The sequence below is a fragment of the Centropristis striata genome, chromosome 7 (genome assembly GCF_030273125.1).
Source record: "Centropristis striata isolate RG_2023a ecotype Rhode Island chromosome 7, C.striata_1.0, whole genome shotgun sequence".
Classification (NCBI taxonomy): domain Eukaryota; kingdom Metazoa; phylum Chordata; class Actinopteri; order Perciformes; family Serranidae; genus Centropristis; species Centropristis striata.
Genome location: NC_081523.1, coordinates 20,440,324 through 20,454,047, shown reverse-complemented (window position 1 = coordinate 20,454,047; position 13,724 = coordinate 20,440,324). Strand labels below are relative to the sequence as shown.

Genomic DNA, 13,724 nt, shown 5'->3' with positions numbered 1-13,724 from the left:
AGCAGCCAAAAAGGCATTTTCTGGTCTTAGCAGAGGCTGGGTTATTACAGAGGATATTGCAGCAGTCATACCCAGGCACAGTGACAGATATATATCAAGCCAGCTTATGCCTCTGCAGAGATTTCATTCAAATCCAATAAAATACATGACAAACACATAAATATGACATTAATTTTTAAAAATCTAATGAAATGGCTCTTGCCCCAGACATTCTGCAAGTGCGCCATGGAATCATACCGGCTCAAACATAAAATACCACAGACATCAGTGACTTTAAAGGAACAAAGCAAGAACACACACACGAGGAAGACAGGGATGAAGGCATGGAATTAAAGGGACAACAACAAGAAGCACAGGAAGGATATTGTGTGTTCGCGGGCACGTCGCAAGAGATACAAGTCACATGGCTTACGGCAACCTTGAGACCTAAAAGCTTTGATCATGAAAAGTCAAAGTCTGTCAAACAGAGAGGGAGAGGAATCACAAACACTAAGATCCGTCACCCGAATACAGCTGGGCCACCCTGCTTGGTATCCTTGGCAACTCACTGACCAATGGCTGGTTGGCAGGAGGTCCTAAAAGAACACACACACACACACACACACACACACACACACACACACACACACACACAGAGCACCGCTGCCTACAGATCTCTTGTTGACTATGATTTGAGAGTAAACAGGTGTTAGAGAGGCTTCTCTAAGTTGAGAGCACACTGACAAATGCACACACACACTTTGAGACATCTGGAGTGAGACACATGGACATTCTCCACCCACCTAGTTTCACATTGTTTGACTAGTTAATGAAGAGAGAGTCTAAATCTTTTAGTCCACAAAAAATTCTGCACTCTTTGGCAGCCACTCTTCTCGCCCTAAGATGCTAATATCTGGCATGGAGATCAACTATGTTTTGGTTAAAAGTACTACAGTGGTAGTGGCTTATGATATAACAATATTAACCAGTGATTAAACAACTGGATGTAGCTTTAACAAGATTGGTTTGTTCACTAGCATAAGGGCCTTGAGTTTGGCAATTGCCGTCCCCGTATTGTGTGCAATGTGCATCTGTGGTTCAGAATAAAAAGCTGACTCCTAAAGAGTGCCTTTTAGTACAACTGAACACTGAACAAGACATTTTTAGACAACCAAATTTTTCAATTAACTTTGATGAACTGAAAACACACTGTCAAAGTGTCAAAGTTCAAAGACAAAAGCACACAGTTTGTCGGGGTAGCGACTTGTTCCTCTGCTTTATCATCTATTTTTACTCTAAAAGGGACTATAATGATTTAAATGAGCATCATGCTGTATTGAAGAAAATTTTGATAGTGAGCGCACAAACTCATTAGGAAAATCTTAACTGAGGTAATAAAGCAAGTGAGAAGTAAGGACATTTTCAGTCTTTCATTCAAACGGACTTCATTTTGTAACCAGTGATGTCACCCCCTGCTGGTCAATAGAGAGAATGTAGGTTTAAGACAATCCCAAATTGGCTTGATGTAGACAAATTAGGGACATATTAAGATTTTGATGGGGGGAAAGTGATTTGGTATTTAAAGACTTTTTAGGCAATTGGCAACGAGGCGAAAGACAGTGGGACAATAAAAAGATGCATTACTTCTAAACAGTTTCATGTTTCATGGCAAAACTCATTGACGGGTTGTCATAGACTCTTGTTGGAGACATCATCGCACTCAGCAGAGACTTCTTTTTCATTGGTATGGATTAGCCCTGCCCCCTATAGTTAAGCCAAGCCCTCTTTCACAACTCATTAAAAAACACTGGTGGGAGTCATTATTGGACTGAGCAGAGCTCCTGTTCCACTGATGGCGTTTGGCTCCGACTCCAATATTTCACCCAGGCTCCTTTCAAACTCATAAACAATTCTTTGACACTTTTGGAGGCATCACTGGACTCTGCAGAGCTCCTTTTTTCATTGGTGATGTTAGCCAAAAATGTAGTCATGTTCCCTTTCATAACTCGCATGCATGCACAGAAGTGGTCGCAGATATTGCAAGTTTCCACTTGTTTTCCTTTAAGGAATAGGGACAGTGTCCAGATGACAACTTGAGGGGAAAGAAAGATGGAGGAATGCCAGGAGAGGAGGAAGACAATCAAGAGTAGGGGGTCTATGGTCGCCCCCCCATCCATCTCCACACCTCCATCCATTCATCTCTCTCCCTGCACTTCTGTCATCATTCTCACCAGCCTTGCTATTACTCTTTCTACTTTTCTTTGTTCTTCTATCTGCCTCCCTTTATCACCCTCACTTCCTCCTGTATTAGTCATTCTTCTCCTCCCTCCTGCCTGTCCATCTATCCACCCACGTTTCACCCCCCCTCTTTATTTTTTTCTTCGATGTTTCTCTTTCATCCTGCCTCTTATGTTAAAATCACAATATAAGCTACAAGTAATTAAGTTTCACTGTGAGGAAAAATATGACCCCGGCCACTTAACGCATCATTGTCATTGAAGGAGAGGCCTCATTTGTAGTCATACAAATTCTGCCTCTCCGTCTGTCTCTCTAAATCCTCTCTCTAATGTTTGATTGGGTGTTTTTTTTTATTGGATGGCTTTTAGCCAAACTGATTAATGCACCCAAGACTCCATTAAAGCAATAGGAAAATAAAGAATTTATGTATTAGTAAAACATGGTGTTAAAATCCACCCATATCATCTGTCTCTGTACTTGTTCTTGTGATCCTCCTCTCTTTCTTTGTTAATTTCCTCCATGCTCCTTTCCAATTTTTCAAATCCATCAATGTCCCTCTACACAAATGCTTTATTTCTCCATCTATCCCTACATCCTTCCCTCACCTTTCTCTTCTTTATTTTCTTTTTCTTTCTCACCTATCTGCAGTATGTCTCTCAATCTCTAGTTTCTTTTTAGTCCCTTGCTCCTCCCTTATCTCTCTCTTTCCACCTTCCCAAATCTCCCAATTTCCCCCTTCCCACTCCCCGAGCACCCATTCGCCATCCATATCACCTTCCTCTCCTCCCTCCATCTCTCCTCTGCTCTGTCTCAATCGTCCTCAGGAGTGCGGTGATGGCCTCACCCAGGGCTGGAGGATCTAAACAGGTCTTGGTTGATTTACCATCAGCTCTATCTGGCTGATAGCTCTATCTGAGAAATCAGCGTAATTTTCATCATCATCAGTGAAGTCATTATGGGAAATTGGTGAAAGCTTATAGGCTTACATTATACAGCTACTTACTTCCAGTATCTAGATATATGTAGCAGAGGTGAAGAAATGATGGTACATTTTATCATAATTTCTGGAGACATTACACTAAATGGGCAGATGGTAATATGGAAGGTGTTAAGTGATAAGTTTGTTCCTGAATGGAGTTAAGCATATGTGAGAGAAGTGAAGCTATTTTCCATCATTAAGAATAAGAAAAGTTTACCTCTATGCCACAATGCCTGACCAACATTCTTCAGGGCTCAGTTTAAACACTACTGTGAAGATATTAACAAAATATCAAAAGTGACGCATCCGGTTGTACCAACCGTCATTTTGTTGGGAAGGAGGCTAAATAGTGCTACCTAGTTAGACTTGGCAAAGGAAAAACTGACATGGCCATTTTAAAAGGGGTTCCTGGACCTCACACAGATGTGAGTATCAGATTAGTTCAACTGATACTCACAAGTCACCTCTTTACAGACAGCCCCACTTTATGCTAATCCCATGTAGTATAAATATGTTATTTTCTATGTTATTTACCTTTAAATATGTTTTCATACTCCCTAAACAGTCTTTTATTTGTGTAAATTGGGTATTACTGGAAAGTTGAGACTCTTGTGGAATCAATTTTATTAATGTGTGATGATGTTTGTCCTCACAGTATCATTTCCATGTAGTAAGTACATTTTTTGCAACTTGACCTCTGCATAAAATTACCTGTTGTGACCTCTAGGATATTCACAGCCTCACAAATATGACAACCACAAACTACAGAAATCTCTAATATGTACAAAGTTTTTGATACCAAATCACAACATGGATTTTCTATGACATTCCCCAAGGTCTTGGTGTCTAAATGTGTTATTTTGAAGGTTTTTTTTGACCATTTTTATTCATCCTTGAGTGGTCGAAAATGGTTAAATTTAGCACCAAATTCGGTAACAAATGGTAACAACCCCCAAACCAAAACATAATGTATATTATAGATGTATGACTAAAACTTGAGGCACAGTGCTGAGCTGCATCCCAAATCAATCTTCAGGTTTCCTGCTTTCAGAAGGTGTATTCCAGTTCTATGTGGCGTGTACGTTAGATCTGCTACCTCCCCCCTAAAGGCTTAATCTATGTGAGAGGAGTGTCATAAGTTAAGAAGCAGCTCAAACACATGCCTAAATGATATATCAACTGAATATAAGTGATAATACAACGTGAATCAACTCTGTGTGCTTCTGTTGACTTGTGTGACCTTATCACCTGAACGGGTCAGATCCATTTCAGCATGGTAATAAACCAAAACAAATTTGAAATTCAAATCCAAGAAATGGGTAGCTTTCTTGGAAAAGGAGAGTTTTACAAATGACAGCAGAAATGTAAAAGTGCTTTGGCTGAGGTGAATGTCCTTCATTGAGTACAATCTGAAATATGTGCATATGTATGAGGCATTTAATTTTATGCACTGTTTACAACACAGCAGCCTGCCCTTTTTTCCTCCTGTTCCTCAGACTTGATTGGCTGTTAGATATATATGCATGAGTGAACTTCAGAATTGTCCATGTTCTGCCAAAAGCTGCATTGTCATATTCAAAGCTGACCAGTTCAGGGTTATATTGGGAGGACATTGAACTCACAACTACCATATTTACCCATCAAAGTATTTGTTGAGGAACAGGACCTTTATTGTGCTTTCTTTATTTCTGGCCTTGATTTCACTTAATGTTGCAGTAAATGTTTCGATATAGTGTTCTTCTTTTTAAGAAACAGCCCATCTTGGGAGTAATGATAATATATAGTGCGCAAGGACATGTGGGAAAAGATGCATTTTCTAAAGTGGATCCTTCCCATAGTGCAGTAGAAAGTCATACAGACAGGAAATCACTCAAACTGGCAATCCACTCAACTCTAAAATCACTCAGCAGTCATCAGAGACTCTTGAGGCCTGACAGAGAGTAGCTGTCATATTCACACAGGGACACTTACATCAGATGTGTCAGGTGTGTGTCTATGTGCGTCGGCATGTATGTGTGTAAGCAGGAAAATGTGAAGGTTCCAGTGGTTCTTTGAGATTAACTGCGTGAGTGCATGCAATATGTATATACATGTATATGCATGTGTGCTCCAGCATCAGGACTTTAGATTCACTCAAAAGAAACATTCACATTTCCCATTCCTTTACATCTTATTGTCTCCTTAGGCATCGACTGGAATCAATCGTGACTTGAAAAAAATCACATTAACGCTGATTTAATATTATACAAAGAGTTATCGACAGATGTGGACTCGAGGTCTGGACTCGAGTCAAATGACTTGGACTCAAGTTAAGGCTCAAGTCCCAAATTTGATGACTTTAGACTCTTTGGACTTTGGCTTGACAAAATCAAAAAAGACTTGCACCTTGACTTGGACTTTAACACCGATGATTCGTGACATCAGATCAAAAAGATTGTTGTTTAAAAAGTGTCTCACAAATAAATTATTCATTCATTATCCTTAACTGCTTATTCAAGCTCGGGTTGGGGGGGCTGGAGCCAATCCCAGCTGACAGTGGGCGACCCTGAACAGGTCACCAGACTATCACAGGGCAGACACATAATCTCATTCACTCCTATGCTCAATTTAGAGTCACCAATTAAACCTAGGCTGCACACACATTTGGTGAGGAGTGTGTTGTGACTTGTTAAGGACTTGAAGCTCAAAGTTTAGGAGTTGTGACTTGACTGAAGACTTGGTCCAACCTCTGGTACTGGATGCTGCACTCACAGTTGGCTGAGTTGTTTAATCATTTTCAGCTGTGAAAGTTGCCATGTTCCACTGTCACTTTGATTTCTTTTTTAATGACAAATATATGACACCTCATATTATTAGCTTATTATGTCCCATGTCAGTAATTTACAAGTTGCAGTCTAGGGGGTGCAGAGGCTAAGTAATTAAGATGGTGAGTAATTGATACTTAATTTTAGCCAACAAGTCAGCAGAAAAGTCAGATGCTGAGCTGTCAGGAGCTCCTCAGCTTAAACGCCTGCCGAACATCACACCCACCGAAAGACTGAGAAAAAAGACTTTCCTTTCCCTCTTGTGGCCATGCATGAATAAATAGAGTAGATCATAGTTGAGTAATGCTTCGTCTTAAACGAAGAGGCTATTATGTCAAACAGTGACATACAGCACGCTCGACTTTGATATATATGTGACACCGAGTTAATAAGATATCAAGTCTGAGATGCAACACCTCTTAGTTTATTGAACGCCTTGATCATTGCATTGACTGAAATGAGAGAGACGCATATATTATCCCTTGACAAGCCTCACAATGCAGCAGTTGCCTGGCTTTACATGTGTGTGTGCGTCAGTGCATGCAATACGTGCACAAGTTCATGTGTAGGTGTATAAATCATATTGCTGTTGGACATGCGTAGTGTCTGTGTGTGCATGTGAGCGCTTCAACATGTACGCGCATCTGCGTGTTCATAAGTTTGTGTGTGAGTGATACCAGAAGACAGCTCAGACACTGACCCGTTCCGACATGTAATATTATTCTGCTGCGGGGGATCGAAACTGAAAAGGAAGAAAATCCATAGTGCACAGGAGACGACGGTGACAGAGAGGAGTAAGAGGTTTATTGTGAAAGAGGAAAGGCCTGAGAGAAAGAGTGAGAGAGGAAGCGGTAAAGTAGCATCAGGAAAAAGCAGAGAGAGAGAGAGAGAGGGAGAGAGAAAGAGAGAGAGAGCATGACACTGAGGGTAAAATATATATCAAGTTCTTAACCTCGCAGGAATCAAATATAGCAAAGGGACTGGATTGAAGAAGACAAACGCATCCAAATAAATCAAACGGAGACAGAGAACAAAAGATGTCTGAGTCTGACTGACTCATGGGGTCTGTTAATCACATCATGGCCTTCCAAATAGCCTCCAGCTTGAAAATACTATTCCAGGTTCTGCTCACTGGCTTCCAAAATATATTTGTCAGTATGAGAAGAAATCATAACAGGTCGAAAGTCTCCACTGACGGAATTTTTTAGGTGATCGGTTCCTTCTCTTAGCCATTAAGTGTTTTAAGGGCGGTCATCTTCATAGATATTTTCTATATTTTAGCAGACCTTGTGAATAGAGGACAAGATATCTTTACTGTTTTTTTCTTTATGAGACAAGCTCCACGAGAAAACTATATTTTTCATTTCCTATGAAAATGATTATTTTAGGCACCAAGTATTAAATGTAGAGAAGGAAATAAATGGAATTTGACTAAGCAAATTGAACATCTATAATATTGTGTTAAAGACACAATTTTTTGTTACTTAAGAGGTTTAACATACGATCAACATGGCAACAGTGTCGTTGACGTTGCCACTGCAGCAGAAAAATCAGCTTGTGTCAATGCAGCGAAGAGAGAGGGACGGGCATCAGTGTACCACTAGAGTGCACCCTGTAGCCTTTAACACAGTGCAGATGAATAAGAGACTGAGAGAGAGGCAGGAAGGGAAAATACAAAGACAAGTGGGAAAAAACCCCAGAAAAAATACAGACAAGGCGATAAAGTTGGGAAACAGAATAGTGTCAGGACATTGAAAGACAGTAATGCAGACATTCAGAAGTCATAGGTGGTGCACAGAAAGAGATGCAGGGGAGATAAAGAAAATCAAATCAAGAGAGACAGTCAGAGTGGAAGGGCTGCCTCCTGCCTACGTTCTCTCGTTGCTGCTGTGCAGTGCTTGCTGCCACTCCGGAGGTGTCACCTCTGTCATGTAGAATTTATCCATGAAAACCAGATCCTCGCTGCACCCTACTTGTGACCAGCCCTTCATCCAGTTCTGTCTCCTGTCACCCCTGCCTGCTTGCACTTTGCTGCCACGGAATGGCAACATTTTCTTATATATGACTTACAGAGTCATTGGCTACTCAAAGAACCATGCACCCTAAGCATGGCTGCTGGAAATGTATCAGCAGCCAAAACACATGAATCCAGCGGAGCCACAAGACAGCTCTTGTTCTCTAACTCTGTTACTATTACTATCACTGTTTCTGCTGACACATACAGATATTAAAAATAAGTGAATTACACATTACTCATCACTTTAACCTGATATAATATTGTGCCAGGCTAACTTGTGTGTAATAAGTTGATGAACAATAGGACCTAATTTTCTTCATATCCTCCTTCAAAGCAGTGGAGGAGGCACTCCAATATGTGAAACTCTGATCAGCATCCACAAGTACTTTGGATGTATTTTTCATCAGATCATCCCCTATTCAGTCTGATGCTGCAATAGCCACATCAACGAGCAAACAGCAGGCAATTTGCTCAAAATTTCTCCAACAGTCAGAGACTATATTCCACATATAGGAAGATATTCAGACTATGATAGGATTCCAAAAAATGTGTAATGCTGTCAAAAAACAAAACAGAATGCAATAAATTGCTAATTCTTCTTGACATATATCCAACTCAAAACTGTACAAGACAATAAATTTACCTTCTGACCACCAGCTGGTAGGGGTAGACCTGCTAGGGGTAGACTATCTCATAGATTGCTGTATATAAGTACTTTATGTCTCAAAGTGGCAATATTTTAGGATTTTTACAGATACTTAAAGCAATATTATAGTTCAAATTCATCAGGAAATATCCAGCATTTAAAACTCTTGGATACTTTTATATTACACTCTGTGTTGGACACTCATGACATAGATTTTGTTTTTATACTAAAGACAGAGGAAATATGTGAGCCTTGCATTAAATATATGAACACTATTTAACAATTGCACACTATTAAAAAAGCTATACATATGCATTCCAATTCAGTTACATCAGAGTTCATATGTGTGTTATCAAGCTGCTGGTGCCAAGCTGGAAATTATGAGGATAAATGCATTTTTAATTTACACACACATAGCTCAGTTTAGCAATAAAAGACTAACTTGTACATGATGCTCCACACACTACTAATTAGTTATATGTGTTCAATAAACACCTCTGCCAACAAGCACAGTGTGAGAGTGTGAGTTAATAGTTGTGCTTATATACAGTTATGTGCTGCATTTATCTCATCATTTTAAAAACACCACCCGCCACTTTAATCACTCCTCCCAACACTTCCAACTCTTCCAAAATGCTGGCTTCAGTTCAAGCCTAATATATTCTGGAGGGAGGAGGAATAAAGCGAGACCCTTACTGGAGGAGAAAAGGGCGAAGCAAACAGAAAGCGCGATGCGTGCAAATGAGATGCAGCAGTCAGGTATTTATGATGCTGGGTAATCACAGAGGGAATTAAGTATTTAACCATGCACGCGTTATCAGTGTATCGTTAACATCGTTTAGATAGATTTATTCCCCATCAACACAGACGACCCTGTAGCATGAGCTGTATATCAAAACAAGGCTGATGCTGAGCTGTGTACAGTAAGGATATACTGTACACCATTAGAATATTTTATTTGAATGTAATAAACAGTATGAATCAGTGGTTTACATGCAAATGAAAATTTTGTTGTAAAACTGATTTTATTTTAGTGCAGCTAATGTACCCAGAGAGTGGTAATTAAATATATAAACGTGTGATTTAAAAGACAAATTTTTTTAGTAGTGCATAAATACTGTGTCATTTTTGCAAATAAATAACTCAAGCAGGCAAAAGAGCATGCAACCTTTTGCTATGTTGGTGAAGCCCTGTGTTGATTATTTTGGAATGTAAGAGCTGAACCAATGTATATGTACTGGGATCTTTACATTACATTACATCACATATAATGGTTAAATTATCACTATAAGCAATGTGACAATATTTACCAGCTGCCCATGTAATTCAGTGATGAATGTGTTTGTCACTTGACTTGTTTTCTGACTGTTTTGAACATTTAACACATTCAATGCTGGGCAGCAATGCTCTGAAGTGAAATTGCTGTCTTTTTGCAATGTGAGGAAACCATGTGACTCACCTGTTTTCCACGGCAATTGTCAGCCCATTCTATCAAATATGTCCATGTCAAGTTAACAGTAAATGCTGCTATTTAAGAATCCACATTTGATCCCCTAACCGCTGCTGTTTTCGTCACACAAAAAAAAAGTTTAATTATGATAATTAACCATAATTTAAATTACAGCACTACTGGAAAGATTCTAAAAAGACTCATTAAACATTTGATTAAACACTGGGCAATCCATGTTGACTGAATAAGTGCGTGACAATCTCAAAGACTGATGTCATTTTGCCCTTCAGGTTTATTTCAGAACACAACCAAATTAAGTGTGTTCTCAAAAATGACAAGGTCAAGAGTTGGCAAATGATGGCTTGAATATGAATGCTTTGCACCGAGTAATGAATAATTGCTTTGATGTTGCCGCCGTTCTGCACCTGGTCCCCCGTATTCAAAACACATCACAGGAGTCATTCATCACCCATGTTCGTTTTACAGTGATTTTCGATGTGTCAACGGCCATTTGTTCGGAACTGACAATTAATTATAAAAGTAAAGACCTACCTTGCGAATGCCTTCCTTTGATTCTTCAACATTATTATCTCCTCCTCCTGTGCGGTTAATCATCCGCCACATTTGGGAGTACATGGGATCTCTCTCGAAGGGGTTCATCGACTTGGAGCGCACCTGGTCGTAGACTGCAGAGTCTAGGACTGTACCATAAGGCAACTCTGTCTGCTTGGATAAGTCCTGGAGGGACCTAGAGAGAAACAAGTGTTGAACAGAGTTAGTATTCACATTGTTTCCAGACATCTATTCACTGTAAGCACCATGCAGGAGTCTTTGCCTGAACGGTCAGCTTCACATCACACATGGGGCTCAGTTCATCCCCTGGGAATTACTGCTCTGGTGACACTGCAGTCACCTTCTTCTGTAGCTTTTCTCTGGAGGCTGTAGTTATGAATGTAGCAATGCCCTGTTTTCAACGGCATGCTTTCTGTTCACCAAGTATCCACAGTGACAGCAGAGTCATTGCTATCTCAACGAATGCATGATGACACTAGCTTACATGGCTTTGGAGTAAACAGCATGTCCAAATATGTAAAACTAGAATTGCTGCCCCGTGATTGTATCCCTCCAGCAACCAGCCGTGGTGCAGATTGCCTCCATACCAGTCCAGACTCATGTAGCAATGACAGTAGGCAATGCTTCAAATATGGATGTTGCTGCAAAGAAGCTACAGAATACAAACATTGGGAGGCTTTGTACACAATCACCACAGCTTTAATTTGGAGACCCAAGATTAGTGTCACCAGTTAAGTATCTAACCAAACATGAAATGTGGTCAGAAGCTCCCCTTCTGTTCCTGAGTAATGGTCAGAAAAGCATTTTTTTTAGAATATTATGATGTTATTAGAGCTGGATGATATGGACCAAAAGTCATATCCTGATATATTTAGGCTGAATATCGATATATATCCCAATATTTTTATCGCAGAGAGAGCAAATGTTCAGTCAAAGTCAAAGCCAAATATGACATGTCACAAGTAGTTTTATTGAAACTGTTTATTTAGCTGAAAATAAATACTGTTTAACAACAGGAGCACCAAAGCTCCATAAAATGCACATTTAAAGAAAAAGATATCTAAAAGCCGCAGCCTCTCGCAAGGATCACAGTGCCAATTAACTATAACGATAAATGCGATATGGTCTAATTCCACATCACATATAAAAATATCTCAATATAGCTTATAAATCGCCCAGTCCTATATCCCATTAGACATTTGTGTGAATTTTGTCATTAATTCTTGAGGTTACAGTGACCTTGACCTATGAACTTCAAAATCTAATAAGTTCATCCTTGAGTCTTAACAGATGTTTGTGCCAAATCTGAAGAAATTCCTTGTAGGTGTTCCTTAGATATCATGTTCACTAGAATGGGAAAGATGGAGGGACAGATAACCTAAAAGCATAATGACTGCTGCCGGCTTTCAGGCTTAAAAAATTCCAGTCTATGGTAATGAACAAGTAGTATATCCTGACTATAAAACATGTGCACACATTACCTCACTTCTCTTTTCAAGTAGTGCAGGACTTATAACTCACAGAGATGGAAGTAAGTTAAATATAACTTGTGATGGCGGTACCTCAGCTTATATTATAAAACTAAACCATCATTTTTATACATTTACGATCAAATTTGAATAATATAACCAAAAACTTCTGCTTGACACAGGGGTGAAAAAAGGAAAGCATTAAAAGCATTTGCCCATCCATTGACCTGGATTAAATCCCTAACTGTGGTGCTTTCAGCCTGGCACTCTTATGTTTGCATGAGGGGACATGGTAAATGATCAAGCCTTTGTTACTGTCTTGGTAGGTCTAGAGAGGAGGGCATTGGACTGTCCACACAGAGTATTTATGAAGTGGCCAGCTGTACGGTGGATCACACCGTCTCTTCCCCATGAATGAGTGATTTAGATCTAAAGTCAACAACAGTGGGAGTTGGCAGCGACATGTAATTCACATGGAGTAAAAATAGAAAAAACGGAATTGGCCGCGACAAACAAATGTGAGAGGAATGGGGGTGGAAAGCAGTTTAGACAGCAGCGCTCACTCAGCTCACAGTGCTGAGCAGGATAGGTTGGCTAAATGCACATTCTTTATATCTACAATTATATCAAGAATAAGGGAGACACTAACAAAGAAGCAGCAAAGAAAAAACACAAGTCAGTCTGTCTTGTATTTTTTTCCCTTTTATTTCTCTCTCGCGCCCTTTCTTTCTCGCTCTACCCCTCACCCATAAATTGCCACCTCTGGGGGAATACACAAGCTATTGTTAATTATAACGCAACAGTGCTTGGGTTGCCTCTCAAAGAGTTTGGCCGCTGAGAAATGTAATAGAGAACCATTACAGGAACTAATTACTGTTTGTTTGTTAAATGGCTGCGACATACCACCCATGGATTTAAGAGACACACATTTGTGAAACAAAACATGTGCACAAAAACGCTCAACATGTCCTGCTTAATGAAGAACAACAAGTGTACAGTATCTTACTTTATTAATTCAGCTGTAATACACCCACAAAGCGGATTTAACAAGGAAAAATTCCGAACTACACACACACACACACACACACACACACACACGAAATAAAACATTGAGACTTCTTATGGAAGGTCAGAGTTCTTGCGGTTTCTTTCTCTCTCTTGCCCTCCTCAACTATCTCTCTGACCCGCTCTAAAAGAAAAAATAAACCTTTGAAGATTTTAATGAACTTTGCCGTGAACATGAATCTTTTATTGCTGTCAATTAATCTTTGGCCTTAATAATCTCCCCTCCCCACTACTCCCCTGTGAATATGTACGGCTGTCAGCACACTCTTTGACCAGGATTCCCCTTTTGCGAATTGGTTTCACTGGGCCGTAACTCTGAGCTTGTTATTTAATGGTGTGTGCATGTGTAGGAGGCAGAGAGAGGGAGAAAAGTGCCATGTAAGATGAATTTAGATTTTACTGGGACAAAGATAGTTCATAGTGAATCAAACTCCAATAATTCTCACAAATTTGATAGAAAAACACATAAAACACATTTATTTACAGAATATTAGACAGAAATTA

General features: G+C 39.7%; 1 protein-coding gene across 2 annotated transcripts in view; it reads right to left on the bottom strand.

Annotated features, from left to right (window-relative positions):
• The window catches only part of grid2 (glutamate receptor, ionotropic, delta 2), a 522,539-nt gene that overhangs the window by 59,847 nt on the left and 448,968 nt on the right, over window positions 1–13,724 (bottom strand). For both annotated transcript variants that reach the window (XM_059338134.1, XM_059338135.1), the window contains exon 13: window positions 10,666–10,861. In XM_059338134.1, coding sequence (XP_059194117.1) covers window positions 10,666–10,861 — 196 coding nt within the window. The remainder of the gene's footprint in view (window positions 1–10,665; window positions 10,862–13,724) is intronic.